Source organism: Salvelinus alpinus, chromosome 11, assembly GCF_045679555.1.
Source record: "Salvelinus alpinus chromosome 11, SLU_Salpinus.1, whole genome shotgun sequence".
Lineage (NCBI taxonomy): Eukaryota > Metazoa > Chordata > Actinopteri > Salmoniformes > Salmonidae > Salvelinus > Salvelinus alpinus.
In genome coordinates, this window is record NC_092096.1 from 65274398 (window position 1) to 65299397 (window position 25000).

Genomic DNA, 25000 nt, shown 5'->3' on the forward strand with positions numbered 1-25000 from the left:
GGTGTTTCTACGTCAAACAGTTTTTGTTATATTTCAGTCTTCTGTGATGTATATAAAGTGTAATATTAGGATGCAAACTCAATATGTAATACATTTCAACTCTATATCTGACATGGCACAGGTGTGTTCCTTTTGTTGAGCCCATAACCATGTGTGAGGTTTATACTTTGTTTAAGACTACCAAGAATCACTCTGTGTGACACTGATTTAGCCCACTGCAGTAAATGGTTAATCGGCATATCTGAAACTCTGCTGTATGGAAAATCGATCTTAACATAGAATGTTTAAAAATGTAATATATTGAGTGATATTAGTGCAGACAGTAGGTAAATAAATAAAGTGTATGTTTATGAGCTGCAGAGAGATGCCAGTTTGAGGCTAGCTCAGACGGCTAGGTTGGCAATGACAGCTCTGGTGAACTCGTCGCTTCATAGCCTCCCAGCTCTCCTGTGCCCACCCAGATCTGTGTATGTGCTTCCCAAAAATCACATGTTCGCTGTGATGGAATGTTTATTTTGATTGGTGATTTTCTGCAGAGTGCCATCAGGTAGCCTGAGTTCAGAAAAACTATTATGATAATCTGACTATCCACAAATAATGAAATATTTGTGTGTATGTAACCACATTCAGAGATAATCACCAGATATCATTACACTCAGAGATAATCACCAGATATCATTACACTCAGAGATAATCACCAGATATCATTACACTCAGAGATAATCACCAGATGTCATCACACTTTTTGGTGTTTTGTAACAAATGTGTCTTTCCATTTATCAAATGATGCGAGTCGAGAGTCGAGACTGTTTGAATGCAGGAATTATTTTGGAGTGGACGAACATGCGCAGGTAGCCTACTTATAATTTGTTGACAATAAGATGAAAACATCATGACTGGTTGTGTTCATGCCAAATGAAAAGGTAATACATTTTGTTTACTATATATTAGGCCCATAAAAAGAATCATGCACAAGGAGGTCCCATGAAAAATAGAGACCGTATATATCACAGTATAATTGGCACTCTGATCAAACCTTGTATAACTAACTATACCCTACTCCCTCCCTCATTAGTGTTATGACATTTTCGTTACCACACAAATGACTGTCATACCGCCATCGCATTACTCTACAGCAACTCCCATTCATCATTTTATCACCCATCATCATTCATTCAATCCATCACTGACAACCCAGACAGACAGGCATATCCACAGACACCCATGGCTCAGTGATGGAGTTGAGGGCGCCTTCCTAATGATGCTGTGACACAGACAGCCAGGGATAATGCCTTCCTAATGATGATGTGACACAGCCAACAAGGGATAATGCCTTCCTAATGATGCTGTGACACAGACAGCCAGGGATAATGCCTTCCTAATGATGCTGTGAGACAGACAGACAGCCAGAGAAAATGCCTTACTAATGATGCCATGACACAGACAGCTAGAGATAATGCCTTCCTAATGAAGATGTGACACAGACAGCCAGGGATAATGCCTTCCTAATGATGCTGTGAGACAGACAGACAGCCAGAGAAAATGCCTTACTAATGATGCCATGACACAGACAGCAAGAGATAATGCCTTCCTAATGAAGATGTGACACAGACAGCCAGGGATAATGCCTTCCCAATGATGCTGTGACACAGACAGCCAGAGATAATGGAGAGTTATCACTCATACCAGCAACAGCCTGGGATTAATCCCTAAATGCTTTTAATTAGGACACAATGATTAAAAAATCATGTCAAGACACTTGTTTCAGTGACAATCTACCTCAAGTTTGGGGTAGGCCTATTGGGATGTCAAAATACACACTTAAAATTAGTAATGTACAGTAAAAACAATTAAACACCACCCAGTGAATGATGTTCAACACAAGACTAGTCAGTCCTGGATATAGAGTAGTATTAAACAATCATTTGGAGAGGCACCTCAAATGGCACCATGTCAGCCATTCAAACACCAACCACGAGGCAAAAACACCAACTGTATATTCACCCCAAAAGCCAATTCTTCCTTTGGCCGCCTTTCCTTCCAGTTCTCTGCAGCCAATGACTGGAACGAACTGCAAAAATCACTGAAGCTGGAGACTCATATCTCCCTCACTAGCTTTAAGCACCAGCTGTCAGAGCAGCTCACAGATCACTGCACCTGTACATAGCCCATCTGTAAATAGCCCATCCAACTACCTCATCCCCATACTGTATTTATTTATTTATCTTGCTCCTTTGCACCCCAGTATCTCTACTTACACATTCATCTTCTGCACATCTACCATTCCAGTGTTTAATTGCTATATTGTAATTACTTCGCCACAATGGCCTATTTATTGCCTTACCTCCCTTATCCTACCTCATTTGCACACACGGTATATAGACTTTTTCTACTGTATTTTTGACTGTATGTTTGTTTATTCCATGTGTAACTCTGTGTTGTTGTATGTGTCGAACTGCTTTGCTTTATCTTGGCCAGGTCGCAGTTGTAAATGAGAACTTGTTCTCAACTAGCCGACCTGGTTAACTGGCCGACCTTGTTAAATATTATTATTTATTTTTTTAAGTGTTGAATCTACATTTCAACATCTAACAAGTCACACGACACCCAAACATGTTGCTTAGAAGGAATAGGCCTTGTCCATTTCCACAGCTTGGCATTACTACCTCCATGTAAATTGAAACTAGCTGTATCCCCTTTCCTGCCTGCTATACCCCAGTACTCTGAAGTACTCTAGAGTGCACAGTCATGTGACAGCATTAGGTTACAGTTAGGTTGCAGTCCACTGGGTGTTGGGGGCTGTGGGATATGGCTGACTGCCCTGGGTATGGTAATATAGTCTCACTGTGAAAAGGTTATGAGTCAGGTTAATGTAGGACTACAGCCGTTTCAGGATTTTGACCTGGTTAACCCCGGGTGTGACACACGTTTTGGGCCCCTAATTTGGAGACCGATACCTTGAACGAGCAGACTTTTCTGAGAAATGCAATCCATTTTTTGGGTTGTTTGAAAGATTTTATCCCAATTGGATAGTACAACATCAAGTCCAAAACAAAACAAAACAATGCACGGTTATCCGACTTCACCGCTGAAGAAAAACAAAACCCGATGTCATCTTTGGAGTGCTTGATTAGGATCTTAAGTCCAAAGCAGCTGAGAGAAATATAATTTTAAAACCTGGCCAGAATTCATGCTCCTAACAAGTCTTTCACAAATCTGCCTCTACTCAGCTGTGGATGAAACAATAGACTACCTACCTGTGCTACCCTCATACTGTGCTAGCCTCACATACTGTACGGTAGAACGGTAAGGGAGCCCACCTTGGTGGACGAGTCCACAGCCGAGCCTCTCTCCAGCAGCTCCTGGACCAGCTCCACATGGCCCTCCTTAGCTGCCAGGTGCAACGCGTTGAGTCCATTCTGAGGAAGAAGAGAAGAAGGGACACACACACAAGAAGATAGGTCAGCTTCAAAACAAAATGGAGGATTGACACAAAAATAAAAAAAGGAACGAGAGAAGTGACTGGGTGTACCTCAAGGTCCATAACCTAACGGTGCCCCTCTCCCTCTCTCACTCTCCCTCCCGCTCCCTCCCTCTCCCTCTCTCTCTCACTCACTCACTCCCGCTCCCTCCCTCTCCCTCCTTCTCTTGGCTGTGAAACTGTGTTGTCTACTTTCTCACTTGACGGGGTGACTGATAGAAATATCAAAGCCACTACTGGAGGTTAGAATTTGCGCCGTGCCACGATGGTGGTGGACTTTGGCCAGTCCAGGATTTACTATGTAGGCCTGGTGGTATTAATAAAGCCTGTGTGTGTGTGTGTGTGTGTGTGTGTGTGTGTGTGTGTGTGTGTGTGTGTGTGTGTGTGTGTGTGTGTGTGTGTGTGTGTGTGTGTGTGTGTGTGTGTGTGTGTGGGTGGGTGCGTGCGTGCGTGCGTGCGTGCGTGCGTGCGTGCGTGCGCGCGTGCGTGCATGTGGCAATCTGGTGTTTGCTTGGTATGTGGTGTGTGATTCTGTTCATTGAATGCAACTGTCCTCAGAACAGTCAGGCATTGCTGGGACTTGGCTAGTCTACCTATTAAGCTTGGACGGTAGCTGTATATACCGTATACTAGGATATTTGTAAATAGCCACAGGATGTTTTTTTCAATACCGTTGAAACTATTTATTAGATTTTTTTTTTTTATACATTTGAATATTTGTAGCTACTTACGTAAATAACTGTAGTCAACGTGTGTAATACGTTAGGAGATAAAAAAGATTGCTTTCTTAATTTCAACTGTCACATAATTTTTCACTATGAAGCTTGCCAATAGTCCCCAGTCACGTACTGTTTGTTTACGAGCACACAATGACGAGAGACCGGAGCCTTGTGAGTCACTCACTGTTGTGCAGCATGGGTGATGTAATTACAGTATAGAATTCACAACTAAATGTTTGCCAGCTAAATATCTTATAACTATTAAGTTAACTGTCTAAAATGTGCTAAATGCTCTGCAGTTAAGCACTTAATTTGCTAATTTAGTAGCTAGTTAGCTATCTAGCTAAGTGATTAGCTTCTTCCAAAATCAAGCTTGGTAACAGCAGAGAATTCCTTCCTGGATCAAGAGCCTTGCTGTCTAATATTTGTTTGGTGCAACAAACTGGGAGTATAATGTTTTTGTTACTTGTATAACTTTATAATAGAATGTCTGTCCTGCAAATAGTTTAGGTCAGAGAATGTATAAAATGTTTGCAATGCGCGTTTAGTTAGCATTCTCTATGAGATTTTATATATACTTGTTAGCATTGCTAAGGCTCAGTGGGGTTTGAAAATATCACCCCTTGTGTTCAGTGCCGGTATTACAGAATATTCCAGTACGGCACAAGGTCGATTTGAAGGTATGACAATCTGGATACCATCCAAGCATTTACTTTCCAGACACCCATAAGACCTGACCCTAGATCAGAACATCCGTCCAAGACTAACTCAGATATATCAAGACTCAGATATACCAACTGGTCCCAGTTCAATTGGCTAAAGACTAGGTGATTTCCCTCTGTATAATTGCGGTCCTGAACCTAATAAAAGATTGTTGTTGGGGCTATAAATAGATCCTAAATGCCTGGGAAGGAAAGAAATTAAGATTACATTTCAATATCACTCTAGGCAGATTACTCTGCGGATTAAGGAACCCAAGCGTTAATTCCCAAACACCACAACATGAGGGGATGATTGACAGAATAGGCATGACGGACGGAGCCAATGAGAGAGGAGAGAAATTAAGGGGCGGGAGGTAAAGTGAGTTTGGCCAATGAGAAGGAGGGAGGCTTGAGATGAAGAAAGGAAAGCATGACTACTATTGTTTCCCTCATGAATGGCCCTCTTTCAGTCTAATGAAATGTTTTTGCGGGTGTAGCGAAATGCTTGAGTTCCTAGCTCCAACAGTGCAGTAACATCTAACAATACACAACAATACACACATCTAAAAGTAAAATAATTGAATTAAGAAATATTAGGAAGAGCAATGTCGGAGTCCGGAGTGTAAATATCTATCTATCTATCTATCTATCTATCTATCTATCTATCTATCTATCTATCTATCTATCTATCTATCTATCTATCTATCTATCTATCTATCTATCTATCTATCTATCTATCTATCTATCTATCTATCTATCTATCTATCTATCTACCGACGGAAACGCACGAGGTATCTACAAACAGACCTCCATCCTATGCTGCTACCGATAGCCATATACCCGGCCAGCTGTCTGGATCGCCACGACCCCAACCAACCTCTACTCACTGGACCCTTATTGATCACTCGATTAAGCATGCCTCTCCTTAATGTAAATATGCCTTGTCCATTGCTGTTCTGGTTAGTGTTTATTGGCTTATTTCACTGTAGAGATTCTAGCCCTGCTCACTATACCATATCCAACCTCTCAGTTCCACCACCCACATATGCGATGACATCACCTGGTTTCAATGATGTTTCTAGAGACAATATCTCTCTCATCATCACTCAATACCTAGGTTTACCTCCACTGTATTCACATCCTACCATACCTTTGTCTGTACATTATTCCTTTAAACTATTTTATCGCCCCCAGAAACTTCCTTTTACTCTCTGCTCTAGTAGCTCTAGGCGACCAATTCTCATAGCTTTTAGCCGTACCCTTATCCTACTCCTCCTCTGTTCCTCTGGTGATGTAGAGGTGAATCCAGGCCCTGCAGTACCTAGCTCCACTCCTATTCCCCAGGCGCTCTCTTTTGATGACTTCTGTAACCGTAATAGCCTTGGCTTCATGCATGTTAACATTAGAAGCCTCCTCCCTAAGTTTGTTTTGTTCACTGCTTTAGCACACTCTGCCAACCCGGATGTTTTAGCCGTGTCTGAATCCTGGCTTAGAAAGACCACCAAAAATTCAGACATTTTCATCCCCAATTACAAGATTTTCAGACAAGATAGAACGGCCAAAGGGGGCGGTGTTGCAATCTACTGCAAAGACTGCCTGCAGAGTTCTGTTTTACTATCCAGGTCTGTTCCCAAACAATTTGAACTTCTACTTTTAAAAATCCACCTCTCTAAAAACAAGTCTCTCACCGTTGCCGCCTGCTATAGACCACCCTCTGCCCCCAGCTGTGCTCTGGACACTATATGTGAACTGATTGCCCCCCATCTATCTTCAGAGCTCGTGCTGCTAGGCGACCTAAATTTGAACATGCTCAACACCCCAGCCACCCTACAATCTAAGCTTGATGCCCTCAATCTCACACAAATTATCAATGAACCTACCAGGTACCACCCCAATTCCGTAAACACGGGTACCCTCATAGATATCATCCTAACAAACTTGCCCTCCAAATACACCTCTGCTGTTTTCAACCAAGATCTCAGCGATCACTGCCTCATTGCCTGCATCCGTAATGGGTCAGCGGTCAAACGACCTCCACTCATCACTGTCAAACGCTCCCTGAAACACTTCAGCGAGCAGGCCTTTCTAATCGACCTGGCCGGGGTATCCTGGAAGGATATTGATCTCATCCCGTCAGTAGAGGATGCCTGGTCATTTTTTTTAAATGCCTTCCTCACCATCTTGAATAAGCATGCCCCATTCAAGAAATTTAGAACCAGGAACAGATATAGCCCTTGGTTCTCTCCTGACCTGACTGCCCTTAACCAACAGAAAAACATCCTATGGCGTTCTGCATTAGCATCGAACAGCCCCCGTGATATGCAACTTTTCAGGGAAGCCAGAAACCATTATACACAGGCAGTTAGAACAGCCAAGGCTAGCTTTTTCAAGCAGAAATTTGCTTCCTGCAACACAAATTCAAAAAAGTTCTGGGACACCGTAAAGTCCATGGAGAATAAGAACACCTCCTCCCAGCTTCCAACCGCTCTGAAGATAGGAAACACTGTCACCACCGACAAATCCACTATAATTGAGAATTTCAATAAGCATTTTTCTACGGCTGGCCATGCTTTCCACCTGGCTACCCCTACCCCGGACAACAGCACTGCCCTCCCCTCTGCTACTCGCCCAAGCCTTCCCCATTTCTCTTTCTCCCAAATACAGTCAGCTGATGTTCTAAATGAGCTGCAAAATCTGGACCCTTACAAATCAGCCGGGCTAGATAATCTGGACCCTTTCTTTCTAAAACTATCTGCTGAAATTGTTGCCACCCCTATTACTAGCCTCTTCAACCTCTCTTTCGTGTCGTCTGAGATCCCCAAAGATTGGAAAGCAGCTGCGGTTATCCCCCTCTTCAAAGGGGGGGACACTCTTGACCCTAACTGCTACAGACCTATATCTATCCTACCCTGCCTTTCTAAGGTCTTCGAAAGCCAAGTCAACAAACAGATTACCGACCATTTCGAATCCCACCACACCTTCTCCGCTATGCAATCTGGTTTCAGAGCTGGTCATGGGTGCACCTCAGCCACGCTCAAGGTCATAAACGATATCGTAACCGCCATCGATAGGAAACAATACTGTGCAGCCGTATTCATTGACCTGGCCAAGGCTTTTGACTCTGTCAATCACCACATCCTCATCGGCAGACTCGACAGCCTTGGTTTCTCTAATGATTGCCTCGCCTGGTTCACCAACTACTTCTCTGATCGAGTTCAGTGTGTCAAATCGGAGGGTCTGTTGTCCGGGCCTCTGGCAGTCTCTATGGGGGTGCCACAGGGTTCAATTCTTGGACCGACTCTCTTCTCTGTATACATCAATGATGTCGCTCTTGCTGCTGGTGACTCTCTGATCCACCTCTACGCAGACGACACTATTCTGTATACTTCTGGCCCTTCTTTTGACACTGTGTTAACAACCCTCCAGGCGAGCTTCAATGCCATACAACTCTCCTTCCGTGGCCTCCAACTGCTCTTAAATACAAGTAAAACTAAATGCATGCTCTTCAACCGATCGCTGCCTGCTCCTGCCCGCCTGTCCAACATCACTACTTTGGACGGCTCTGACTTAGAATATGTGGACAACTACAAATACCTAGGTGTCTGGTTAGACTGTAAACTCTCCTTCCAGACTCACATCAAACATCTCCAATCCAAAGTCAAATCTAGAATTGGCTTCCTATTCCGCAACAAAGCATCCTTTACTCATGCTGCCAAACATACCCTTGTAAAACTGACCATCCTACCAATCCTCGACTTCGGTGATGTCATTTACAAAATAGCCTCCAAAACCCTACTCAATAAATTGGATGCAGTCTATCACAGTGCCATCCGTTTTGTCACCAAAGCCCCATATACTACCCACCACTGCGACCTGTACACTCTCGTTGGCTGGCCCTCGCTTCATACTCGTCGCCAAACCCACTGGTTCCAGGTCATCTACAAGACCCTGCTAGGTAAAGTCCCCCCTTATCTCAGCTCGCTGGTCACCATAGCAGCACCTACCTGTAGCACGCGCTCCAGCAGGTATATCTCTCTAGTCACCCCCAAAACCAATTCTTCCTTTGGACGCCTCTCCTTCCAGTTCTCTGCTGCCAATGACTGGAACGAACTACAAAAATCTCTGAAACTGGAAACACTTATCTCCCTCACTAGCTTTAAGCACCAGCTGTCAGAGCAGCTCATAGATTACTGCACCTGTACATAACCCATCTACAATTTAGCCCAAACAACTACCTCTTTACCTACTGTATTTATTTATTAATTTATTTTGCTCCTTTGCACCCCATCATCTCTGTCTCTACTTTGCACTTTCTTCCACTGCAAACCAACCATTCCAGTGTTTTTTAGTTTTTATTTTACTTGCTGTGTTGTATTCACTTCGCCTCCATGGCCTTTTTATATTTTTATTTATTTATACATATATTTGTTTGCCTTCACCTCCCTTATCTCACCTCACTTGCTCTCATTGTATATAGACTTATTTTTTTCACTGTATTATTGACTATATGTTTGTCTTACTCCATGTGTAACTATGTGTTGTTGTATGTGTCGAACTGCTTTGCTTTATCTTGGCCAGGTCGCAATTGTAAATGAGAACGTGTTCTCAATTTGCCTACCTGGTTAAATAAAGGTTAAATAAATAAATAAAAAAATCTATCTATCTATCTATCTATCTATCTATCTATCTATCTATCTATATCTATATCTATATCTATATCTATCTATCTATCTATCTATCTATCTATCTATCTATCTATATATATATATATATATATATATATATATATATATAAATGAATATATACACTCCAGACTCCAACATTGCTCGTCCTAATATTTCTATATTTCTTAATTAAATTATTTTACTTTTTAGATTTGCGTGTATTGTTGTGAATTAATAGATATTATATATACTGTATATACTGAATGTGTACAATAATAGCAGAAGGAGAAGAGTTATAGGGTTATAGTACTCTGTCTTGTGGGCCGGGGGGCGAGTACCAGTGACCCAGCACTGATTCCATTACTCTTTCACCAGGGAGAATATGTCTAGTGTTTCAAAAGGGCCGCTCAGTCAGTATGTAATCTCCTCTGTAACCTGGTCAGCCCAAACAGACTATGTCACGCGGACCCTGCGTATAATGAACTGAACCGCTCCTGGGGGTCCCTGTACTTACAGCAAGGCCCCCTATCGACGGGGGAAACTATGTTTGGGACTGGTAGTGAGAATACATGGGTCTACTCTACACTTGTCTACAAAAGAAGTGTGTCATATATTCTACAAGAAAAGTGTGGGATGTTTTGTGCACTGCCCTGAAGGAGCTTGTTGTATAACAGAGAGGGAGGCGGAAAGACACGCTGCATTTGACGTAGAAGGATGCACCACCTGCTCACTTAGCCTGTCCTCACATCACTTAGCAGTGAAAACCAGCTCTATTTCCAGCTCTATTTCAGTATTGTGTAATTGTAGGCCCTTGCCCCAATACTGTACTGAAAGAAAAACGTAGAGGGTAGACAAACACCTTACAAACTCCCTGTAGAAGGAACCCCTTTTAACCTGCCCTTGTTAACACACGTCCTCCTCAGAGATGGCATTGGGGATAACTCAGGGTGCTATAGCACCTCAACTCCTGTCACTACCCAAATGGAACAGAGCAGTCATTTTTTTTAAAGTCCCTACTCTATGGACTTCAGAGATGAATGGCTGCCTCTGTCGTTTGTCTCTATGGAGACAGGGAGGTGGTTAACAGCAGGGACAGTCTGTATTCACTTCTCCGTGGTGGGGATCTCCCACAATCTCAAAGGAAATCCTCTGCCCCTGGCACTCCCATAGAGCCCCATCCATCTCTGCCCACAACAACCCCATACTGTCCCAGAATCCCCCCATTCGTAAATCCTCTCTGTAGTCTTCTACAGGCATGACACTCTATCACACAACAGGTCCGTAACCTACAGTACCTACTGGTCCCCACAGCCATTGCATCAGCCTGGCCAGACACTTATAACACCTTCTAATCATATAATATTAAATTCACTTTAATACAGATGTAATGTGGCGGAAATGTAGTTTATCAATGAGAGGTAGTTGAGAGTAGTGCTCTGGCATTCATGATTATTGTCATGCAAAAGTCTGCCGGTCTCACTGTAATTGACCGTCAATTAAACACGTTTAGCAACTCCAGGCTCCACGACTACAAGCCGCATACAAGGATTTGGAACATCTACTTAAAAAAAAAAAAGAAGAAATAAATTGAATATACACCATCACAATAAATCCATTATTTATTTTAGGCTGGTCCGAAGAAACATTATCATATGAAGAAAATGTATTTCCGAAGAACAGAATATGAGTTGGTGTCACGACTTCCACCGAAGGTGGCTCCTCTTCCTGTTCAAGCGGCGCTCGGCGGTCGTCGTGACCGGTCTACTAGCTGCCACCGATTCCCTTTTCTTTTTCTGTTGGTTATGTCTGTATTGGTTTCACCTGTTTCTTGTTTGGGGGTTGTTTCAGGGCTATTTAAGCCTTCTATGCCCGTCTGCTTTTGTCCGGGCTTGTTCTCTGTTCTGTTTGTGGATGGTTGTGTTTTGTTATTTTTCGGACTGTTTGTTGTCCTGTTTGGGTCGGTCATTATTTCGCCTGTTGTTTTTGGCGTGACCATACTTACCGGAATAAATACGGTTTTCCCTAAACCTCCGCTCTCTGCGCCTGACTCCGCACACACCACTCCTAGCTACGTGACAGTTGGCCTACTGTATGTTATCTGGCTATGCACCATGCCATAGACAAGATATGCTTATAAATCATGTGCCATTATTTTATATTATATGATTTTATAGTAAGAAGAAAATAATTGAACTTAGCTGAATAATACAGAAAGGATATTCTTCCCATTCCAGAGCGAGAGTGCGCATATGAAATGACTATGTTGAGCGTAAAAGTGATCATTTGAAACAGGTCCTATATGCTAGATTTAGAGTTATTTGGCAACTTTAGCTGTGAATGATACAAACCATAGAATGCCTTAGAAATCAAAACATATATGGGTTGCATGGTGCGATTATAGGCTATGGATGATTAGAGAATGTCGCAAAAAAAGCTTGCCTCACATACATGTTATTCAATAATTTAATTGAAACTGCTCACGCGCATCAATGAGTGTCTGCGTAGCCAGTCTCTAAAATAGAGCTTGGTTCTATTTGTGATGCTTGACGCGCTGCAAGTCCCGCCTCTCCAATCTCCTCATTGGTTTTTAGGAGTTTATACCCACGAAGGTGATTGAAAGATGAACTGAGGTCCACACTCCAGTCCAGTTGGTGGTGGTAATGCACCTTAAAGTTGGTTGCCCACCGCCATATAAAGTCCAAAGAAGAAGAAGAAGCCGGAAGGAGGAGAGATGACTAGAAACTAACTCGGTTTACCCTTTAATCTATGGATTAATTGTCAGAGTAGAGGACCTTGTGCATTTCAGGTAAAATTTCAACCGAATGTTTATTTTCCAGAACAAATTAGCTAGCAACAGCAAGCTAGCTAGCTAAATTGCCATAAATGTTTAATGCGTTTTGACCTGTCCCCAAATTAATATAGTTGGTTCAGAGTTAGTTTTGATACTCAACCTGCTTGTCCTTATGGTGGTGGACAAAATCCACATACGCTCACACGCGCAATCAGTGTGGTCAGCATGTCAGGCTGCACACGGTGTTCTCTCATCAAGTGATCATATTTTCACACATTAGACTATCCCCAATTGAATTTTGTCTTTACTAATATATAAAATTTGTTTTGATTTAGAATGACCCATTATCAAATGGGCAGGAACAGGGACAGGGACAGGGACAGGGACAGGGACAGGGACAGGGACAGGGACAGGGACAGGGACAGGGACAGGGACATGGACAGGAACAGGGACAGGGACAGGGACAGGGACAGGGACATGGACAGGGACAGGGACAGGGACAGGGACAGGGACAGGGACAGGGACAGGGACAGGGACAGGGACAGGGACAGGGACAGGGACATGGACAGGGACAGGGACAGGGACAGGGACAGGGACAGGGACAGGGACAGGAACAGGACAGGGACAGGGACAGGGACAGGGACAGGGACAGGGACAGGGACAGGGACAGGGACAGGGACAGGGACAGGGACAGGGACAGGGACAGGGACAGGGACAGGGACAGGGACAGGGACAGGGACAGGGACAGGGACAGGGACAGGGACATGGACAGGAACAGGAACTTGGGCAAGACAAAAAAAACATGTCATCCGTATGCACTGGAATAGCGAATGGAGGCCACTTTCCTGCCTGTACGTTTTTCACTCATGTGGATAGGCTGCTCCGGTTATTTCGCTGTGTGACAGGTATTATTCTCCAATTTGGGAAACCAAGTGAAAACTGTTTGGGAACATTGATCGTAACATGTTTTCAAAACAAAACATATTTCATTAAACTGTTGACAGCCCCTCTTTCTGCGTGCTGGAGATTGGAACGGAGAGAGAGGAGATGGAAACGCACGGTGGTGAGATATTCTGTAGCTAAAGGTAATGTTTCAGCCTATTCATTATGAAAATATATAAAAATTCCCTATTACATGGCTATTAATAACCTAATTCAAATTCATTATAATTATAGGCTAACTCTGAATTTGTTTAATTTAGGCTAGACCAATTATGTACCAAAGATAACTTAAATCGGTTTTATTTTATGTTTTTCTGCCATGTCTAATATGCGGTAGGCTATATATTGTATAATGGCACAATCATTATTTTAATAACGTTTTTTTTCAGGCTTGGGCTCTATAGGCCTATACCTATGCATAAGCTCCAATATGCATCTGAGTGTTTTGAATGAATCATCCCTTTAGAAAGTGCTGTCCACTTCGTTGTGTTAAGGCTTTGAAACAACATCCACAACAACCATGTTTTTCACTTAGTTTCAACCTGTTGTTGAACTTCTCTCTTCAAACTGATGAATCCCAGTGAGGTGAGTTTTAAAAGCACCATACTGTTTTGATGATAAGTGTTTGATGTGATTTTCGATAGCATTTATGTCAGAGTGGTTAGAGGGACAATAGAGCCCTGAGTACCAGGCCATTAGGACCTGATGGTTGTTAGTGAGTTGAGTACTACTAAGCATGTCCAGAGTGCATAAGAGGAGATTACCGTGCACATAGAATTTTACTGAGGTCACCAAAACAGCCCTAGAAGAGAGTACTCCCAGGGGGCATTGCAGCAGTCACAACCAGCATAAATACCAACTAATCAACATGCAGATAGAGTTAGGATATAAAGAGTTATCATGGACTATAGTTCCATAATAAATTGATTACTTCCTCATCGCAAGGCAGTTAAAAGTTTACAGTAGGCAGGGGTAACTGGGTAACAGGAGGACCAGTGTAACAGGGGTAACTGGGTAACAGGAGGACCAGGGTAACAAGGGTAACTGGGTAACAGGAGGACCAGGGTAACAGGGTAACTGGGTAACAGGAGGACCAGTGTAACAGGTGTAACTGGGTAACAGGAGGACCAGGGTAACAGGGGTAACTGGGTAACAGGAGGACCAGGGTAACAGGGGTAACTGGGTAACAGGAGGACCAGGGTAACAGGGGTAACTGGGTAACAGGAGGACCAGGGTAACAGGGGTAACTGGGTAACAGGAGGACCAGGGTAACAGGGTAACTGGGTAACAGGAGGACCAGGGTAACAAGGGTTACAGGGGTAAGAAGGGTAACTGGGTAGCAGGAGGACCAGGGTTACAGGGGTAACGGGGTTACAAGGGTAACATGGAGTAACAGGGTTTATTTCGTTTTTTTATTTCACGTTTATTTACAGAAAGAGATAGAGAGGGATACAGAGAGAGAGGGAGAGGGATAGAGTGAGAGAGAGGGATACAGAGAGAGAGAGAGATACAGTGAGAGAGAGAGAGAGAGAGAGAGAGAGAGAGAGAGAGAGAGAGAGAGAGAGAGAGAGAGAGAGAGAGAGAGAGAGAGAGAGAGAGAGAGAGAGAGAGAGAGAGAGAGAGAGAGAGAGAGAGAGAGAGAGAGAGAGAGAGAGAGAGAGAGAGAGAGACACTCCTCCCCGTAACCTCTTGTCTTCTTTTATCCCTCCCTCCATCTATTCATTTACCATTCTGTTTATTTTACCGGAGGGAGATGCATGGTGAATTCATGAGAGGCCAGAGTGATGGACTCAGAGTAATGGATTTCGACGTTATTGATTCATTGACTTGTCAATGTCAATATTAGCGGTAGCAAAATCTTACTGACAGAATCATCATACAAGAAACCTGCCTGGAGTACAAGTGATTTTTTATAAAAGCACATTGCATTTCCTGTGCTAAATTTGCTCAATCAAAGCTATTGTCAGACATAGCAGTGTTACCTTAAAGTAGTACCTTGTTTAATAATGAACCCTGAATGACAGAGGCTCTTTACTCCTAATGTAATCATGCTGACAGTCCCCTTCAAGATGACAATGATTCCATTTTAGAGTGAACCGCAAAAACTCAGCGCTCAGGGAGACTGGGCCAATCCCTCTCTTAATCTGAGAACAATGTTAATTGTAGAGTGCTAGAGTGTAGTGATTTGTAATACAGCCAAATAGTCAAATGTTTTGTAATTAATCACTAACAGCTCAATCCACGCTGAGCACATTACACACATTATGTGGTTGCCATAGCTCCCAAAGAGCAACATATTTTTGCTATATAGTTCCTCCCTATGGACACAGACAAAACAGCAACACCAAGGTCACCCTGTCACTGTAGATGGATTGGCATTAAGACTTATGATCAAACACACGATTGCAAGAGCTAAATGTGTTATTGAAGAGAAGGTAGGAGATAGCAGAGGCTTATTGCCTGGGTGACTGGGAAGAGGACTGGCAGACATTGTGGCTCCACAGAGACCCACAGCCGCAGAGACCAAGAGCACTATCAAAACAAATGTCCTGTGTGTGTGTGTGTGTGTGTGTGTGTGTGTGTGTGTGTGTGTGTGTGTGTGTGTGTGTGTGTGTGTGTGTGTGTGTGTGTGTGTGTGTGTGTGTGTGTGTGTGTGTGTGTGTGTGTGTGTGTGTGTGTGTGTGTGTGTGTGTATGTGTGTGTGTGTGTGTGTGTGTGTCCACTAGTCTCTTACCTGATTGCAGGTACTGATGTTCACTCCACCCTTCAGGTACTCCTGAACCTTGTCGATGTTCCCCGCCCTTGCCGCTCGCAGGAAGCTGGTGTTGCTGTCCGACTGGAGAAGAACACAGAGAAAGAAATAGTTTAGAATAACATTGGAACAACATGATGGCATCGTCAGAACTCAGCCCAATGCTGAGCGTAGCGTTGAAATAAGTAACTTCCCATGACTTCTAGGACAGATAGAAATGGCAATGGTGATAGCACATCAGCACTTCTTTGGGTAACGTGTGCCAGGCCACCCGGACATTCAATATATCCCAAAGTGCACACAGCAACAGTCCCTGAGGCTCAAAGACAAGCACACCTCAGTCCCTACTGAGCCCAGTGGCAGTGTCACATCAGTCATTATCTGCAGCCAATAACACCTTCACTGAATCACTGTTTCCCATCGGAGCGTAATATTATTTAATCAGGCACAGAGGAATAGTGTATAATGTAACACAGGGGAATAGTGTATAATGTTACACAGTGGAATAGTGTATAATATAACACAGTGGAATAGTGTATAATGTAACACAGGGGAATAGTGTATAATGTAACACAGGGGAATAGTGTATAATGTAACACAGGGGAATAGTGTATAATGTAACACATGTGGAATAGTGTATAATGTAACACAGGGGAATAGTGTATAATGTAACACAGGGGAATAGTGTATAATGTAACACAGTGGAATAGTGTATAATGTAACACAGTGGAATAGTGTATAATGTAACACAGGGGAATGGTGTATAATGTAACACAGTGGAATAGTGTATAATGTTACACAGGGGAATAGTGTATAATGTAACACAGTGGAATAGTGTATAATGTTACACAGTGGAATAGTCTATAATGTAACACCGTGGAATAGTGTATAATGTAACACAGAGGAATAGTGTATAATGTAACACAGTGGAATAGTGTATAATATAACACAGTGGAATAGTGTATAATGTAACACAGTGGAATAGTGTATAATATAACACAGGGGAATAGTGTACAATGTAACACAGTGGAATAGTGTATAATGTAACACAGGGGAATAGTGTATAATGTAACACAGGGGAATAGTGTATAATGTAACACAGTGGAATAGTGTATAATATAACACAGGGGAATAGTGTATAATGTAACACAGTGGAATAGTGTATAATGTAACACAGGGGAATACAACTGGGACATGTCCTCCACTTTTCCTAACTGAAGCAGACTAAGTTGGAGATGGACCAAGACAGTAGAGCAGAGCGGGAGTGAGTCAGCATTTTCCTCTCTCTACCTTCCGTCCCCCGGCACTACCTGGCTCACACTCCAGAAAACAGTACTGCAAAATCACAGTTTCCTCTCGCCTCTGTGAGGCGGAGGCAGAAAGTAGTCTCAAATGTAGTCCCGCTCCATGACAACCAGCCTGTGCTGCTAACTGGGAACCTTATTGAATTAGCGTCGTGGCTAGCGAGGCTAGCTATCTCCCAGAGACGCTCAGTGAGGGTGACAGGGTTAGAGATCGTTCCAGCACACAGCAGAACTCAGCCCAAACCCAGACTGAGGATATGTCCCCTACTCTGTCCCATTCTGTCACTCACTTAGACTGCAGTGCAGAGATGATATGTCTATACACTGGACACACTACCGATAAGGAGAGAGATTCTTCCTGGGGCTATATGAAAGCTAGTTTTGTTCTGCTCTAGCCTACAGCAGCAGCAACCTGTGTCTGGATGCTGCAGAGAACTGCACTGAATCAATCAGACCTGACACAGCAATCCACATTCAGACCTGACACAACAATCCACATTCAGACCTGACACTACAATCCACATTCAAACCTGACACAACAATCCACATTCAGACCTGACACTACAATCCACATTCAGACCTGACACTACAATCCACATTCAGACCTGACGCAACAATCCAGATTCAGACCTGACACAACAATCCACATTCAGACCTGACACAGCAATCCACATTCAGACCTGACACAGCAATCCACATTCAGACCTGACGCTACAATCCACATTCAGACCTGACACAACAATCCACATTCAGACCTGACACAACAATCCACATTCAGACCTGACACTACAATCCACATTCAAACCTGACACAACAATCCACATTCAGACCTGACACTACAATCCACATTCAGACCTGACACTACAATCCACATTCAGACCTGACGCAACAATCCAGATTCAGACCTGACACAACAATCCACATTCAGACCTGACACAGCAATCCACATTCAGACCTGACACAGCAATCCACATTCAGACCTGACGCTACAATCCACATTCAGACCTGACACAACAATCCACATTCAGACCTGACACAACAATCCACATTCAGACCTGACACTACAATCCACATTCAGACCTGACACTACAATCCACATTCAGACCTGACACAACAATCCACATTCAGACCTGACACAGCAATCCACATTCAGACCTGACACAACAATCCACATTCAGACCTGACACAACAATCCACATTCAGACCTGACACAACAATCCACATTCAAACCTGACACTACAATCCACATTCAGACCTGACACAACAATCCACATTCAGACCTGACACAACAATCCACATTCAGACCTGACGCTACAATCCACATTCAGACCTGACGCAACAATCCACATTCAGACCTGACACTACAATCCAGATTCAGACCTGACACAGCAATCCACATTCAGACCTGACGCTACAATCCACATTCAGACCTGACACAACAATCCACATTCAGACCCGACACTACAATCCACATTCAGACCTGACGCAACAATCCACATTCAGACCTGACACTACAATCCACATTCAGACCTGATGCAACAATCCACATTCAGACCTGACACTACAATCCACATTCAGACCTGACGCAACAATCCACATTCAGACCTGACACAACAATCCACATTCAGACCTGACGCAACAATCCACATTCAGACCTGACACTACAATCCACATTCAGACCTGACGCAACAATCCACATTCAGACCTGACACTACAATCCACATTCAGACCTGATGCAACAATCCACATTCAGACCTGACACTACAATCCACATTCAGACCTGACACAACACTCCACATTCAGACTTGATAAAACGATCCACATTCAGACCTGACACAACAATCCACATTCAGACCTGATGCAACAATCCACATTCAGACCTGACACAACAATCCACATTCAGACCTGACACAACAATCCACATTCACACCTGACACAACAATCCACATTCAGACCTGACACAACAATCCACATTCAAAGCTGACACTAACAGTAGCTGGAGGTAAACCCAGAAACCGTGAGGCTGTAGCTAATCAGGAGCTCCCAGAGCAGCAGGATGGCAAGTTGAGCTCTGTCAGATGTGTGAATATATTAGTGTTACTGCTCAACCTGGAGGCTGATACCTTACCCCAGATGAGGGGTCTCCTGAGGTTTCTAGTAGAGACAGCTCAGATGATTTCTCCAGGGAGGGATATCTTTATCTATGACAGAAGGAAAGGTCCAGAGGAACAGCGTGTGGATTGTCCAGCCAGCCCACAGGGCAATGATCATTTTGTTACACCAACCAAATTCCCTTTAATATCAACCCGATGCACCTTGCATGTCACAGAGCAGCGTCACAGCTCACCAAAGAGAACCACTTCAACATGTAAAAAGTGAATAAATGACTGACATTTAGTTTTAATGAATCACATTACAGATTTGGCTGAATAATGTATCTTGCTCTCTCTCTCTCTCTTCACAAACCACCTACAGATATCAGAGAAGGGAAGTGTGGTGAGGGGCAGAAAGCGATCATATACCGTCGGATTCTTAGCTGCCGAGTCACATTATTCAAGGCATCTTTTAATCATCCCGGTGCAGTCTGTCTTTTGGTCAGCACAGCCCTCAAACAGGGTTTTTTACTCAAAGCACTTAACATTCAGAAGAAAATAAATGCCAGATTGTTCCAAAAACTTCCTACAGAAGTAGTTTTGTGCTAAGCCCCTAGAAACTAAGTAAAACAGATGGTACAGATACGTATATACTGTAGTTTCTGTGTCCTTGAACCAGGCAAATGCTTTGAAAGAGAGTGTTTTATGGGCTTTGTGTGTGATTGAACACTCCTCCTACGAGGCGTCATGATATTTAGGACTGGTAGAGAAAGAGAGAGAGAGAGAGAGAGGGAGGGAGAAGGAGAGAGTGTAATGCTTACTGTTCGTGTTTTGTTTATTATCTATTTCACTTGCTTTAGCAATGTAAACATATAGTATGTTTCCCAAGCCAATAAACCCCTTTGAATTTAATTGAGAGAAAGGAAGAACAGAGAGAGAGAGAAAGGAAGAACAGAGAGAAAGAGAAAGTAAGAACAGAGAGAGAGACTAGTAAGAACAGAGAGAGAGAAAGAACAGAGAGAGAGAAAGAACAGAGAGAGAGAGAAAGTAAGAACAGAGAGAGAGAAAGGTGGTAATGTACTCAATCAGATATGAAGGTATTCGGTATTGTGCTCATTCATAAGCCATTCTTTACAGAAACAAAATGAACTATTCACACTCTGAGTGAGTTACCCTTGATGACAAGGGAATGAATGACAACTAATAGAAGATCCCATTTCAACTCATACCAGCTAGCCTGGTTGCCAGGTCTGTTTCTGCTTTCTCCTTCATCACCCAATCTGGCAACCACAGGCTACAAAACAAGCGCTATAACCAAAATTAGACCTTAACACGACCCAAACATTCTCTAACGTCGTCTAGCCAGTACGCTTTAGTCTAGACGTCTATCATATCCCTGGGTGCATTAACCTAACCTGTGATGCGTAACATCACTTTACCGACCATGTCATTTCAGCTCCAAAAGCCTTCCTAAACTGAGATCGCATTAAACATTAATTTACACAGAGTACTTCTGTATCTTCATCAGTGTAGTAGTGTGTAGAGGATTTATAAATAATGAAAATATTAAATCCCATGACGACCTGTTGTAAACATCCTGGCTCCTCCCCGTTACTAGGGAGACAAGCGGCCCTGCCTCTGTCGGTAACCATGACAACAGGGTATTTCATTCGGTAGACATGCAGCTCTCCAATCTCTGACTACGTGTAGAGCATTGCCTCTCACTCTCTCTTTCTATCTCTCTCTATCTCTCTCTATCTCTCTGAGGGTGTGAATCTAGTGAATCTAAGAATTTTGTTCACCATGACTTGTAATGCTTCACGGCAAACACACTCAAAACTATTCTTCTCCAGAGCCAGACCAATAGGATAGTAGGATGTTGAGGTGTTATCGTGATGACGGAGAAGTTGCTATGGGTTTTTTGATACAGACGTACCTAGGTACTGACCTGGGTACTAACCTGGCCCCTTCTACCAAACATAGAACAGCTCAGCCGTATGTGTGTGTTTGTGTGTGTATGCGTGTGTATGTGTCACTGCACTGTCCAGAGCCACAACCACCATAACCAAGCTTGATTGAATGGTCGCCCACGGCAACACAGATGTCACATATCCCTCAGAGAACCCTGCAACACACATCACATGCTCTGCAGACTCTATCATTCACACACACACACACACACACACACACACACACACACACACACACACACACACACACACACACACACACACACACACACACACACACACACACACACACACACACACACACACACACACACACACACACACACACACACACACACACAGGGCAACCTTGTCCTTGTCCTTTGCTGGTTTTAAACACCACACTCCAATGGAACAACACATTCTATTCCTGGACTTCATTACAGCCTGTAATAACAACAGACAACAGTGTTTACTGGGGATTTGTTGTACACAGCAACCATGTCACACCGCTGTGGTGCCTAGGACTGGGAGACTGGCAGCAACCTTAACTGTGTGTGTTCGTGTGTGTGTGTATGTGTGTGTTCATGTGTGTATGTGTGTGTTCGTGTGTGTATGTGTGTGTTCGTGTGTGTATGTGTGTGTTCGATGTGTGTGCATGTGTGTGTGTGTGTATGTGTGTGTTCGTGTGTGTGTATGTGTGTGTTCGTGTGTGTGTGTGTGTGTTCGTGTGTGTGTATGTGTGTGTTCGTGTGTGTGTGTGTGTGTGTTCGTGTGTGTGTATGTGTGTGTTCGTGTGTACATAATAAAGGAATCCACATCAAAATCCGTCAGTCTCAATCCACCACATCCGCCTATGTCGGCGTTCCACATCTGCGGTGGAAGGCGGCCGAGCTACAGTGATGTTTGTCAGACCGTGAGACATCAACAACAATCTCCTCACGAACCGTCTGTGGCCTACAAACTATTATGATCACACTACGGAAAGGGGAGACTCTCACGAACACGATGGTGTTCTCCGTTTTGCTCTACACTCCCACAAGTGTCATGGGACTCTTCTGAAGGTAACCCATACAAATACATGGAAGTATGGAGGTAATAAAGGGGATTAAATATGTGTCCAAAGAAACCAAAAATATTTCCAGAGATTTCTTAAGTCTCCTAGATATAGGACAGACACTTCTAAACCTCATTCCTTATGATGTATTATTTGACTTTCTTTTGTTGCCATTTATGAATGTATTATTCAATGCGTTTCTATGGGCTATATTAGTAAAAACCCATTTTGTTTTGTTTATAGGTATATATATATATATATATATATATATATATATGTATATAAGGGGTCCTAAAATGTTAAATCAAATAACTAAATGATCCATGGTATGACCGTCTTAAAAAAAGTCCATATGTTAACTTAGTCACCGCCCTGCCACTTTATTTCTCCTAACCTGTGATAATGAGTCCCCCTCATTAGTGATCAGCATCGTCAACATCAGCTGGGCCAGACCTATCTGGGCCAATTCCAAGACAGGATATAGCTGGCCACCAGCTCCTCTCGGCCAACCACGGCTCTCCCTGAGGGCTCATTAGCATATAGTTAATTAGCACTAGGCCCATGTTCGTTACGGACGCTAAATTTAGACCGACTTTAAATTCACAAATAGAGGCTAATGTTTTTTACTGAGCCTTGACAGATCGAGGCAAGATAGTGTGTGTCGCTGACCGATTTTAACCGTAAAGAAATACTGCAGGAGAGTGTACAAAGTAAACAATGTCTGATCAAAAGCACTATGGTAGCTTGCTCTAATGCAACACTGAAGGAATAAACCACAGCTTCTGATGAGAAGTGTCATGATGCTAGGTAATGCGAGGCCAACGATAAGAGCAAAAAAACACTTAGTGACACAGAGAGTGAGAGCTGAATGTCAAGGGTGAGAGTTCAGGGGTCGAGTTGAAGGCATGCTCATAGCTAACACCACCCGCTGTTTGGAATAGTCCACGTTGTAAAAGACAGTAGGGGTCCTCATATCAGACAGAACAGACCTTAGCTGCCACTGAATGAGTACAAACACACACATGCAACACACCTACTACACACCTACTACTGTACACATCTACTACACACCACAGTATATTTCTGCAGGGCATTTACAATTCATTTGCATTCCAATACAGCATTGACACTGTCTGCTCATAAAAATGGCACCAGGGAATGATACTGGCTGCCCTTTGGGGATTAAGGCGCATGATAAAAGACAACACTGTGTGCTACACACACACACACACACACACACACACACACACACACACACACACACACACACACACACACACACACACACACACACACACACACACACACACACACACACACACACACACACACACACACACACACACACACATACACACACACACTCCAGGCTACACTCTTACTCCTCTGTCACACCATTCCCCCTCTCTCACTAGGCAGGGTGGAAACAGAGGGTAGGAGGAGACTCCAGGGGAATAGGAATGGACTGGTCACTGCCGTGGGAATGGACTGACGTTAGAGGATTGGAGTATTGAACACAACTGCAGCTAGTACAGAGCAGTACATTATACTGTACTGTAGGGAGGGATGGAAGAGCTGTAAATCAATGTACATCTCAGCTTTTTATCAATATTCATTACTGTTTAGTAATGAAAATACCCAGCTGTTCATGGGATTGGTCTCTCTCTCTGTCACCCAGGTAATGATGCTGAGCTGGTATAAAGTCACTAAAGGTTGCTAAGAGTTTCTAGGTCATCTGGGTCACAACGTCCTCACAGACAGCCCAGTCCAATTACAGACAGATCTGGTAGTGCTCGTCTTACACCTGTGTCTGCTTCAAATGAGCCCCTTTGTAGGACACAGCTGCCTGTGTCTGACCCGGCTGTCGAAATCTCTGTCCACACCGCTTTGATGAGGCGAAGCCTTTGAGCACAGAAAAAGCTGGGATGATCCCCCCCCCCCCACCAACATTGTAAACTACTACACCACACTATACCCTGTCTCAGTATAATGGAGGGGAGGGTATCACCATATAAATAAAAGTATGGTCATGGGTTTTACCTGGGGTGGGGGGATTACTGAGAAGAGCAAAAAGCGATTTTGAAAGAGCTCCGGTACAAAGAAGAGAAGCGAGAGACTGGAGACCCCAGGCAGGGATGACATGGAATTTCACACTCCTAGAGCATTACAGTGCCTCCACGTCTTCAAACACACCTCAGAAATGTTATGCCTAAGTTCTCTGTGTCCCCCAAGTCTTACCGGTATTGGGAGTTCAGGCTCAGGCTCAGGATGGTGTTCAAAGCAGTAGTAGTCTGACTCTGGTAGAGCCTGGTCCAGATTCGGTTGACTCCCATCGGCTTTCAAACCCTTTTCCACCTCACAAACCTTACACATTGCTGCGTTGCCCATGGCAACCACTAGTCACAATCCCCAGCGTCATCAAATGTAAACAATCCAACAAAAGTGTGTAAAGTTTCTCCACTAATTCCACTTATGATCCAGTCATCCGGTGTCCCTCCACCACCACCCCTCCTCCAGCCCTAAAGCGCTAGTGGCTGGTGGATGCT

At 43.5% G+C, this 25000-nt stretch overlaps 1 protein-coding gene across 26 annotated transcripts in view; it reads right to left on the bottom strand.

Annotated features, from left to right (window-relative positions):
• The window catches only part of LOC139534675 (ankyrin-2-like), a 213942-nt gene that overhangs the window by 92470 nt on the left and 96472 nt on the right, over window positions 1–25000 (bottom strand). For all 26 annotated transcript variants that reach the window (XM_071334004.1, XM_071334021.1, XM_071334008.1 and 23 more), the window contains exons 2-3: window positions 16034–16135; window positions 3321–3419 (exon numbers count right to left, since the gene is read on the bottom strand). In XM_071334004.1, coding sequence (XP_071190105.1) covers window positions 3321–3419; window positions 16034–16135 — 201 coding nt within the window. The remainder of the gene's footprint in view (window positions 1–3320; window positions 3420–16033; window positions 16136–25000) is intronic.